The sequence below is a fragment of the Bufo gargarizans genome, chromosome 4 (assembly GCF_014858855.1).
Source record: "Bufo gargarizans isolate SCDJY-AF-19 chromosome 4, ASM1485885v1, whole genome shotgun sequence".
NCBI lineage: Eukaryota > Metazoa > Chordata > Amphibia > Anura > Bufonidae > Bufo > Bufo gargarizans.
This window is the reverse complement of record NC_058083.1, coordinates 526394418-526406925: the sequence shown is the minus strand read 5'-3', so window position 1 is coordinate 526406925 and position 12508 is coordinate 526394418. Positions and strand designations below refer to the sequence as shown.

The following is a 12508-nucleotide window of genomic DNA, read 5'->3' as shown; positions in this document are numbered from 1 at the left end:
TTTTCGCAATTTGCGGAACGGAACAGAAGGCCCATTATAGAAATGCCTATTCTTGTCCACAAAACGGACAAGAATAGGACATGACTCATAATTTTTGCGGGGCCACGGAGTGCTGTCCGCATCTTTTGCAGCCCCATTGAAGTGAATGGGTCCTCACCCGAGCCGCAAAAAATGTGGCTCGGATGCGGACCAAAACCATGGTCGTGTGAATGAACCCTTACATTTTTTTCAGTGCCGTATCCGTTTTTCCCCCCCAGTTTTTATGACCGGACACAAAACAGCAGCTTGCACTGAGCTCCCCCTAGTGGAGGCTGTATAAATCCATATGCAGTGAGCTCCCCCTAGTGGTGGCTGTATAAATATATATGCAGTGGGCTCCCCCTAGTGGAGGCTGTATAAATCCATTTGCACTGAGCTCCTTCTAGTGGGGGCTGTATAAATCCATATGCAGTGAGCTCCCCCTAGTGGGGGCTGTATAAATCCATATGCAGTGAGCTCCCTCTAGTGGTGGCTCTATAAATATATATGCAGTGGGCTCCCCCTAGTGGAGGCTGTATAAATCCATTTGCACTGAGCTCCTTCTAGTGGTGTCTGTATAAATATATATGCAGTGTGCTTCTCCTAGTGGTGGCTGTATAAATCCATATGCAGTGAGCTCCCTCTAGTGGTGGCTGTATAAATCCATTTGAACTGAGCTCCTTCTAGTGGTGGCTGTATAAATATATATGCAGTGAGCTCCCCCTAGTGGAGGCTGTATAAATCCATATGCAGTGAGCTCCCTCTAGTGGTGGCTGTATAAATCCATTTGCACTGAGCTCCTTCTAGTGGTGGCTGTATAAATATATATGCAGTGAGCTCCCCCTAGTGGAGGCTGTATAAATCCATATGCAGTGAGCTCCCTCTAGTGGTGGCTGTATAAATATATGTGCAGTGAGCTCCCTCTAGTGGTGGCTGTATAAATATATGTGCAGTGAGCTCCCCCTAGTGGGGGCTGTATAAATCCATATGCAGTGAGCTCCCTGTAATGGTGGCTGTATAAATATATGTGCAGTGAGCTCCCTCTGGTGGTGGCTGTATAAATATATGTGCAGTGAGCTCCCTCTAGTGGTGGCTGTATAAATATATGTGCAGTGAGCTCCCTCTAGTGGTGGCTGTATAAATATATGTGCAGTGAGCTCCCTGTAATGGTGGCTATATACTGTATACAGCATGAAGCGAGTTTCCTTAGTAGCTGCTGGAATGGAAGACATCCTGATGTATCCTCAATGGATCTCTGTCCATTCAGAATGCATAAGGACTAAATCGAAACGTTTTTTTTTCCCCCCGGCATTGAGATCCTCTGCCGGATGTCAATACCGGAAAGCAACAACACAAGTGTGAACAAAGGGATTGTTCACGAATAGAGCAGAGCGCTCCCATTTGATTCAGTGTAGGCAAGCTGCAATACCAGACACAACCTGTGGACAGGTGTGGCGCTGTTTCTTATAGAAGGCATAAAAGTTGTTCTAATCCTGAGTAACCCTTTTAAGGCAGTGAGGAAATTATGGTAACATATGGGCATTTATGACTTTATGTTTTGTAACCAAGGTCCAGAGGCAAACATATACCCTCATAAAATGAATAAACAAACCAAATACAGTGTTAGGTGTTATTATATGCAAGTAAATACATTTAGGCCCCAAATCTTCAATTTTTACTGTTAATAGTTCTGTGTTCAGATGATGGATGCAGCAGCTCTCTCTGCCCCTCTCCAAGCAGAAACTCACAGCACATTCTAAATCACCAGCAGTCGATTCAGCAGCATTATGGAATCCTATCTCTAGGTCTCAGTTCACATTAAATTCGCCATATAAATAAATGGCATCCCACCTCTTCCTCCACAGCCATACCGAGGCGTAATCGCTTGTCCGTTCAGCTCTCAAGGAGCGGCGTCTTCTAGCAAATTCATCATCTCACCAGAGACGGCTACTGGAATGGATTATAATTGATGGCTACTGTATATTATAATCGCTTTACATTTCTCAGGGGCCCCAGTATCTCATACTATTACAGCAAGACCAATGAGCCTGATCCCTCGAAGTCCATATTACATAACGCTAGACAGCATGGATGTGGATTTAGTGATAGTTTATAAGAAATTAAGGCCGAGAGGAACCCTGAGCAGCTACAACAGGGCCCGCAGGCTGCCTCCGAATGTGAGGTGTGTGTCACTTTAAGGGATATTGCAACAATGTATTTCAAAGAAAGATATTGCAACAATAGGAGAGCTACGTAACAATACAGGTCAAAAATGATAATAATGATAAAATGATAATGCGTTTTTTTTTAATAGACTCGATTTTTTGCCAAAATGTTTCCAGGCATAAATGTCGGGGCGGGTTCGCATCAGCATTAGTAATTCCGTTATATAACGGAAGTTAGGATGGAATACAAAACTAAAGCCTCTGCTTTCCGTTTTGCTCCGTCCTAATACATTTCTATGGGCACAAATAACAGTTCCGTTTTTTTCTGTAAAAAAGTCCTGTCGACAGGGTTATAACGAAACACTATAACGGAATTACTAACGCTGATGCGAACCCGCCCTTAGTAAATTTGCCGATGTTCTGGCCCAACTCTCAAGTGGTGAGAAAAGTGTAAAAAAGCCTATGCGACAAAATCCTATTGCAAAGACATTTAAAAAGTCACAAAATCCTGCAACTTTTTTTTACTAAAAAAACTGGCCTATGGATGTTCATCAATGACCACTTTTGTGTTTAAATTCATCACTATCTTCAAGACCTTTGTTTGCTGTCAGTGAATAAGGCTACTTTCACATCCGTTACTGATAATACAACCGTCTGCATCCGTTATAAACGGATCCGGTTGTATTATCTTTAACATAGCCAAGACGGATTCGCCATGAACTCCATTGAAAGCCAGTGGAGGACGGATCCGTTTTCTATTGTGTCCAAGAAAACAGATCCGTCCCCATTGACTTGCATTGTGGGTCTTGGTCCGCATCACATGACGGAAAGAAAACCGCAGCATGCTGCATTTTTCTCTCCGGTATAAAAACGAAACGGAATGCATTTTGGAGCGCTCCGCTCTGTTCAGTTACGTTTTCTCCCCATTGACAATGAATGGGGACATAATGGAAGCGTTTTTTTCCGGTATTGAGACATTATGAGGGATCTCAATACCGGAAAATTTTAACGCTAGTTTGAAAGTAGCTAAACACTCAATAAGGCCTCCTGCACAGGAATGTGTGCTCCCCGTTGCCATGCTGCGGCCCGCAATGCACGAACACCAATCGTGGGGCAGCTGTAGCGGATCGCGGACCCATTCACTGTAATGGATCCGCCTGTTCCGCAAAAATATAGGACATCTTCTATCTTTTTGCGGAACGGAAGTACGGGACGACACCCCACAGAAGCACTCCGTAGTGGTTCTGTAGGGTTCCGATCCGTGCTTCCGTTTCGCACCATTCTGCATTTCCGGATTTGCGGACCCATTGAAGTTAATGGGTCAGCATCCGTGATGCGGAATGCCCATGGAACGGCGCCCGTGTATTGCGGATCCGCAACGGGCAGCACGTGTGCAGGAGGCCTAATGCACTCACAGGCAGTAACTCTGTCCATACCTACTGTAGTCCTGCTCTCAGCTGAGAAGCGGATACTTTGTATCCAGTCTAGACAACGCTTTGTGAGCGAAACAGCCTGGACTGATACAGCAAAGTAGCAGAGAGAAGTGTGCAGCCGCCCCTGATGTGTTTGTCTGGACTGGATACAATTGTAACAAATCCCCAGCTGCGACAAGTTCTAGATGTGTACAGGCTTACTGCCTCTGAGCGTTCTCATTCACTGACAGGAGGCAGAAATATTGAAAATTGTTAAGGACTGAAACACAAAGAGGGAGTTTGCACCAAATGCAAATGAATTATGGCATAAAATACACCAAAAAGCGTTTGGATTTGCACCAAATCTATCAACTGTTTTCTCCAGAATTTTCACCATGAAGAATGCATCAGGCAAATTTTAAAGTGGGCGGGGCTATTAAATTGGCGCATATTACACCTCATTTATCATCCTCTTATCTGCAGAATTGGCTCCAACTGTTGCAGCTTATGTGGCGATATTTTGCGCAAAAAGCTGCATTTATGAAAAGAAAAACCAACTCGTCGTGGAACAAGCAACGGGTAAGTACTAAAGCAAGACGCATTGATTTATATCTCATATAAATGAGCGAAATAACTGGATTTTGGCAGTAAAATGACAAAAAACGAAAAAACGGAAAAAAAAAACCCAGACAAAAAGTTGCAATTAACAAAAAGAAATATCGCAAAAGTTGCAAGTGTGGTCTGGCAAGGGTCGGCTGAAGTGGCGCATTTCAGTTTAAAAAAAGTTTCAATTTAGGGCTACAGGCGTTAAAATGTCGCAAATCGAAAGAAATAGGTGAATAACCAAGTTTATATTTTTAAAAAAGTCACATTTTACAAGCGGCGCGCACCTTTTGATATATGAGGTGAAACAAATCACCACTTTTGATTTGTAATGTTAGTATTTTTTGGCGCCAATTACTTATTATTGATAAATGTCCCCCAGGGTTGGATACATCTCCTACATCTTTAATTCGGGCTCCTCTGTCTTGAGACGTCCCGCCAGTATCAACCTCGCCTCTTTACTGGAGAAACATTGCGACAATTTGAGCGACTTTGTAGAATCTGATATAAACCACGACCACTTATTACCACTTCTCAAAACCGGAGCGCGTGGGGTAAAAATGCTAAATTGTAGCACAAATAACCCAAATATCATAAGGTCCTAATTTGCAACTTTTTGGTCCCAGAATTCCAGGGTGCGATATATATACGTCTCCCCGATTGTATGCTACAAAGTTGTAGAACTTCTCATTTATTTAAGTTTTTTATTTTTTACCTAAAACTGGCGTTAGTCCTACAGATTTGGTTTAGCCTCCTTTTGGCCACTAAAAGACACCAGTAAAATCGCGAGCCCTCTGCTCCGAGGACGTGCGGTTTTTACAGGCTTTTTCTTTTTGTGCCTTTGTTGTTCACACCGACCTGAGACTTTTATTACATCTTTTTTTTCCCATTAGAGAAGTGTAAGGGTAGACGCCTGACGCCATAGCCTGAGCATGCTGAGATGTAAAAAAGACGCCTTAGACCCAAATAATGCACTGAACACCAAAACTATAGAGGAAACTTCCATAAAATCCTTTCAAACCCAAAAAAAGACATAAAAAACTTGCAAAAATTGCAAAAATAATGAAACATAAGAAATGTTACATGATATCATGAGAAAGCAGGAAGCATCCGGCTGAGTCAGGGGTTTCTTACCTCTAGTGCAGTTTCTCATGGTGAAGGAGTCCACAGCGGCCACGCTCGGGCCCCTCTCATCCACGTAATCCACAGAAATACGGAAAGGCTTCATCCTGTATCCAACGGCTCCTCCAATGGTCACCCATCTGTGTTCAGCAAATATGAGGAAATAAGAGAAAAGGGAAAGGCTGATGAGAAGGCAGGTAGCTGCTTTCCAGGTCTGCGGTGGCCCACACCCACATGCCCACCATGCCATCATGTTGGCGGGTCAGAAGCATGCTCTGCCTTGCCCAGTATACAGCTAAGCTATGGACATGTGTCACTGACTCTCCCTCGGCATTCTCACTCATCAATTAAGGACAGACAGAATCTCACGCCGGCCCTTTAATTCCAGAACACAGCATCCATTCTTCCCCTGCACCCATGTCCTGCTGAGGGAGAAAGTCACAGAGGAGCCCAGGCCCCGAGGACACAGGCGCAGCCGATAAATCACAGCCTATAAAAGAGGGGATGTGTTCAGTGGCTAAAGCCCCTCTGTGTGCAACCTCCATCGTCCTCCTGAGAGTCTGAGCATGAGACGGATAATTGGATTAGAGACAAGAAGAAAGACTCATCTTATACAATCACACTGCAAAACATGGAAGCTATATACATGTACAGTACCCAGGGGGCAGTATTATAGTAGTTATATTCTTGTACATAGGAGGCAGTATTATAGTAGTTATAGTCTTGTACATAGGAGGCAGTATTATAGTAGTTATATTCTTGTACATAGGAGCAGTATTATAGTAGTTATATTCTTGTACATAGGAGGCAGTATTATAGTAGTTATATTCCTGTACATAGGAGCAGTATTATAGTAGTTATATTCTTGTACATAGGAGCAGTATTATAGTAGTTATATTCTTGTACATAGGAGGCAGTATTATAGTAGTTATATTCCTGTACATAGGAGCAGTATTATAGTAGGTATATTCTTGTATATAGGAGCAGTATTATAGTAGTTATATTCTTGTACATAGGAGCAGTATTATAGTAGTTATATTCTTGTACATAGGAGCAGTATTATAGTAGTTATATTCTTGTACATAGGAGGCAGTATTATAGTAGTTATATTCATGTAGATAGGAGCAGTATTATAGCAGTTATATTATTGTACATAGGAGGCAGTATTATAGTAGTTATATTCTTGTACATAGGAGGCAGTATTATAGTAGTTATATTCTTGTATATAGGAGCAGTATTATAGTAGTTATATTCTTGTACATAAGAGCAGTATTATAGTAGTTATATTCTTGTACATAGGAGGCAGTATTATAGTAGTTATATTCCTGTACATAGGAGCAGTATTATAGTAGTTATATTCTTGTACATAGGAGCAGTATTATAGTAGTTATATTCTTGTACATAGGAGGCAGTATTATAGTAGTTATATTCATGTAGATAGGAGCAGTATTATAGCAGTTATATTATTGTACATAGGAGGCAGTATTATAGTAGTTATATTCTTGTACATAGGAGGCCGTATTATAGTAGTTATATTCTTGTATATAGGAGCAGTATTATAGTAGTTATATTCTTGTACATAAGAGCAGTATTATAGTAGTTATATTCTTGTACATAGGGGCAGTATTATAGTAGTTATATTTCTGTACATAGGAGTAGTATTATAGTAGTTATATTCTTGTACATAGGAGCAGTATTATAGTAGTTATATTCTTGTACATAGGAGGCAGTATTATAGTAGTTATATTCTTGTACATAGGAGCAGTATTATAGTAGTTATATTCTTGTACATAGGAGCAGTATTATAGTAGTTATATTCCTGTACATAGGAGCAGTATTATAGTAGTTATATTCCTGTACATAGGAGGCAGTATTATAGTGGTTATATTCTTGTATATAGGAGCAGTATTATAGTAGTTATATTCTTGTACATAAGAGCAGTATTATAGTAGTTATATTCTTGTACATAGGAGGCAGTATTATAGTAGTTATGTTCTTGTACATAGGAGACAGTATTATAGTAGTTATATTCTTGTACATAGGGGCAGTATTATAGTAGTTATATTCTTGTACATAGGAGCAGTATTATAGTAGTTATATTCTTGTACATAGGAGCAGTATTATAGCAGTTATATTCTTGTACATAGGAGGCAGTATTATAGTAGTTCTATTCTTGTACATAGGAGCAGTATTATAGTAGTTATATTCTTGTACATAGGAGGCAGTATTATAGTAGTTATATTCTTGTACATAGGAGCAGTATTATAGTAGTTATATTCCTGTACATAGGAGCAGTATTATAGTAGTTATATTTTTGTACATAGGAGCAGTATTATAGTAGTTATATTCTTGTACATAGGAGCAGTATTATAGTAGTTATATTTTTGTACAAAGGAGCAGCAATATAATGGTGATATTCTTGACCATGTGAGGTCACCTCTCTAATCAGATCAGGTTTTCTTATGAATGTCATATAAGAGCACTACTAACTTATTTTTTTTTATGGATTGTTTCACTCCAGTAAATAACAGTTATCAAGTAGAGAAAGTTAATACAAAGCACTTACTAATGTATTGTGATTGTCCCTATTGCCTCCTTTGCTGGCTGGATTCATATTTCCATCACATTATACACTGCTCGTTTCCATGGTTATTACCACCCTGCAATCCATCATTTGTGGTCGTCCTTGAACACTATAGGAAAAAGCACCAGTTTATGTAAGCTCCCACGGTCCCGGCCACCCAATAGGCCTGTGCTTCTTCCTATAGTGTGCAGGGACGACCACCACTGATGGATTGTAGGGTGGTCATAACCATGGAAACGAGCAGTGTACAATGTGATGGAAAAATAAATCCAGCCAGCAAAGGAGGCAATATGGACAATCACAATACATTAGTAAGTGCCTTGTATTCACTTTCTCTACATGATAAATGCTATTTGCTGAAGTTAGAGAACCCCTTAAAGTGCTTTCTTGTAGTTTGTGTTTTATGCCGGCATTTCCTGCCTTATGCCCCAAGCATCATAAATAAATGTTGTTTTAAAAGGTTTTGTTTGTATGGAGAACGGACTAGATCAGGGCACTCTCTGCGATTACTCTTATAACTCGCTGACTCTGCGCTTTAATTAAGAAAACATTTTTAACAAATGTATAACAGGTTAAATAGCAATAAGATGGTGACGAGCTGTAAATTTTGAAGGATGTGAGTGGAGTGAATGATACTTAAGGAGGATAAATAAAAGTCACATTAATAATCAGTGCAGCGGTTCCTGCGAGTCTATGACGTTACTGTAAGAACAGATGCTGCAGACCGTTGCGCTACCTTCAGCTGAACATCACTTCATGTGCCTGCTGGAATGCATCAGCTCCAGGCTCATGAAACCTACGGAGATTGGGGCAGGTTTCTACAAAACAATAGGCTTTTAGGATTTTGGTTATATTTTCTACACTTGCGATTTGAGGATGTAGCAGAGCTGAGTTTGGTGCATCCATGATTTTTGGTCTGTGGGTTTAATACAGGACGTAACGCATTAATCGAGTTGTGGTTGTATTATGTTTAGATAAGGCTGCCCTCCGAGCTGCTTTTCTGACCATCCCCTCCCTAAGGGCTCATGCACACGACCATAGGATGTTTTGCGGTCTGCAAATCGATATCGTCCGTGTGCATTCTGCATTTTGCGTAACGGAACGTCCGGCCCCTAATAGAACAGTCCTGTCCTTGTCTGTAATACGGACAATAATACGACATGTGCACACAGAGTCATTTCAGTTTTTTCCCCCAACCCCATTGAAGTGAATGGTTCCGCATGCTGGCTGCGCTAAAAACTGAATGTACACTGAAAAAAAAATACGTTTGTTTGCATGAGCCCTAAGGCCCCTTTCACACGGGCGAGAAATCCGTGCAGGTGCAATGCGTGAGGTGAATGCATTGCGCCTGCACTGAATCCGGACCCATTTACTTCAATAGGGCTGTTCAGATTAGCGGTGATTTTAATGCATTACTTGTGTGTTGCGTGAAAATCACAGCCTGTTCTATATTCTGCGTTTTTCAGGCAACAGAGGCCCCATAGAAATGAATGGGTCTGAGTGGAAATCGCAAGCATCCGCAAGCAAGTGCGATTTTCACGCATGGTTGCTAGGAGATGATGTAAGTAAATTGATAAAAGTCAATTTGCTGTATTATTTTCCCTTATAACATGGCTATAAGGGAAAATAATAGCATTCTGAATACAGAATGCATAGTACAATAGCGCTGGAGGGGTTAAAAAATATAAAAAATTAACTCGCCTCATCCTGTTGTACGCGCAGCCGGCATCGTCTTCTTTCTTCTTATTTCAGGACCTGCAAAAGGACCTTTAATGACGTAATCACGTGGTGGGCGCGGTGACGTCAGCGCAGGTCCTGCTGAATGAAGATACAGTTGCAAGAAAAAGTATGTGAACCCTTTGGAATGATATGGATTTCTGCACAAATTGGTCATAAAATGTGATCTGATCTTCATCTAAGTCACAGCAATAGACAATCACCGTCTGCTTAACCTAATAACACACAAAGAATTACATGTTACCATGTTTTTATTGAACACACCATGTAATCATTCACAGTGCAGGTGGAAAAAGTATGTGAACCCTTGGATTTAATAACTGGTTGAACCTCCTTTGGCAGCAATAACTTCAACCAAACGTTTCCTGTAGTTGCAGATCAGACGGGCACAACGGTCAGGAGTAATTCTTGACCATTCCTCTTTACAGAACTGTTCCAGTTCAGCAATATTCTTGGGATGTCTGGTGTGAATCGCTTTCTTGAGGTCCTGCCACAGCATCTCAATCGGGTTGAGGTCAGGACTCTGACTGGGCCACTCCAGAAGACGGAATTTCTTCTGTTTAAGCCATTCTGTTGTTGATTTACTTCTATGCTTTGGGTCGTTGTCCTGTTGCAACACCCATCTTCTGTTAAAGGGAACCTGTCACCTGGAAAAGACAATTTGCACTAATCACAGTACCTTAAACTATCTCTCATAGTGTGCCCAAAGATGTATTCATATCTTCTTTCTGCGTTGTGCTGTCTCATAAAATCGACTTATAAAACTGTGTTTAGCACCTTTTTGAAGTCGTGCTGAAGTCACGGGGGCAGCGGCCTCCTTGACTTAACCGTCGGATAAGCCCGCCCCTATGCCGCTCCTCCGCATATTGATAGACATTTTTCCCTGTAGCCGTAACCGCGCTCTTCTCGCGCATGCGTCGTGCGTGTCCTGCCACAGCATGATCCCGGCTACGGCTCCCTCCCTCCCTGGCATCTTCTTGTTCACTGCGCCTGCACCGTTCCTATACAGCACGCTCGCGCCCATCGCTTCTCTCCTGCGGCGTGAGCGCGATCACTGTCTGCTTGCACTGCAGCGCAGGCGCAGTGAACATGCAGATGCCAGGGAGGGAGGGAGCCGTAGCCAGGATCGCGCTGCAGCAGGACGCGCACGGCGCATGCGCGAGAAGAGCGCGGTCATGACTACAGGGAAAAATGTCCATCAATATGCGGAGGAGCGGCATAGGGGCGGGCTTATCCGACGGTTGAGTCAAGGAGGCCGCTGCCCCCGTGACTTCAGCACGACTTCAAAAAGGTGGCAAACACAGTTTTATAAGTCGATTTTATGAGACCGCATAATGCAGAAAGAAGATATGAATACATCTTTGGGCACACTATGAGAGATACTTTAAGGTACTGTGATTAGTGTAAATTGTCTTTTCCAGGTGACAGGTTCCCTTTAAGCTTCACCTGGTGGACAGATGGCCTTAAGTTCTCCTGCAAAATGTCTTGATAAACTTGGGAATTCATTTTTCCTTCGATGATAGCAATCCGTCCAGGCCCTGACGCAGCAAAGCAGCCCCAAACCATGATGCCCCCACCACCATACTGCATAGTTGGGATGAGGTTTTGAGGTTGGTGTGCTGTGCCTCCTTTTCTCCACACATAGTGTTGTGTGTTTCTTCCAAACAACTCAACTTTGGTTTCATCTGTCCACAGAATATTTTGCCAGTACTGCTGTGGAACATCCAGGTGCTCTTGTGCAAACTGTAAACGTGCAGCAATGGTTTTTTTGGACACAGCAGTGGCTTCCTCTGTGGTATCCTCCCATGAAATCCATTCTTGTTTAGTGTTTTACGTGTCGTAGATTCGCTAACAGGGATGTTAGCATATGCCAGAGACTTCTGTAAGTCTTTAGCTGACACTCTAGGATTCTTCTTCCCCTCATTGAGCAGTCTGCGCTGTGCTCTTGCAGTCATCTTTACAGGATGGCCACTCCTAGGGAGAGTAGCCGCAGTGCTGACCTGTCTCGATTTATAGACAATTTGTCTTACCGTGGACTGATGAACAGCAAGGAGACTGGAGATACTTTTATAACCCTTTCCAGCTTTATGCAAGTCAACAATTCCTAATCGCAGGTCTCCTGAGAGCTCTTTTGTGCGAAGCATCATTCACATCAGGCAATGCTTCTTGTGAAAAGCAAACCCAGAACTGGTGTGTTTTTTATAGGGCAGGGCAGCTGTAACCAACACCTCCAATCTCATCTCATTGATTGGACTCCAGTTGGCTGACACCTCACTCCAATTAGCTCTTGGAGATGTCATTAGTCTAGGGGTTCACATACTTTTTCCACCTGCACTGTGAATGTTTACATGGTGTGTTCAATAAAAACATGGGAACATGTAACTCTTTGTGTGTTATTAGTTAAGCAGACTGTGATTGTCTATTGTTGTGACTTAGATGAAGATCAGATCACATTTTATGACCAATTTGTGCAGAAATCCATATCATTCCAAAGGGTTCACATACTTTTTCTTGCAACTGTAGAAGGATCTTCTATCTTCATTCAGCAGGACCTGCGCTGACGTCACGTGGTGAGAGCCATTAAGTCATCAAAGGTCCTTTGGCAGGTCCTCATCTCAATACTGAAATTCACAACGCAAGTGCGAAAGTAGCCTAACATGCCTGAAACACGCTTTCTATCTGATGAGAGGTTTGGGCAGCTGCTCTATTTCTCCACATTGCTTGATACTGCAGCACTGCTTGTTTAGACTGGCTGCTGTGTAAGAGCACAAGCTCAGCAGTAAGTCAGCTTATGGAGAGCGGATTGTGGTACCAGATATGTTATTGGCTTGCATCATAGTGTAGGTTAAGTCCTAGTTCACACTTCA

The 12508-nt window shown here is 42.1% G+C and overlaps 1 protein-coding gene across 1 annotated transcript in view; it reads right to left on the bottom strand.

The window, feature by feature from the left end:
- The window catches only part of LOC122935549 (ALK tyrosine kinase receptor-like), a 326171-nt gene that overhangs the window by 192748 nt on the left and 120915 nt on the right, over positions 1-12508 (bottom strand). The window contains exon 3 of the mRNA XM_044291319.1: positions 5333-5460. Within this exon, the coding sequence (XP_044147254.1) occupies positions 5333-5460 (128 nt within the window). The remainder of the gene's footprint in view (positions 1-5332; positions 5461-12508) is intronic.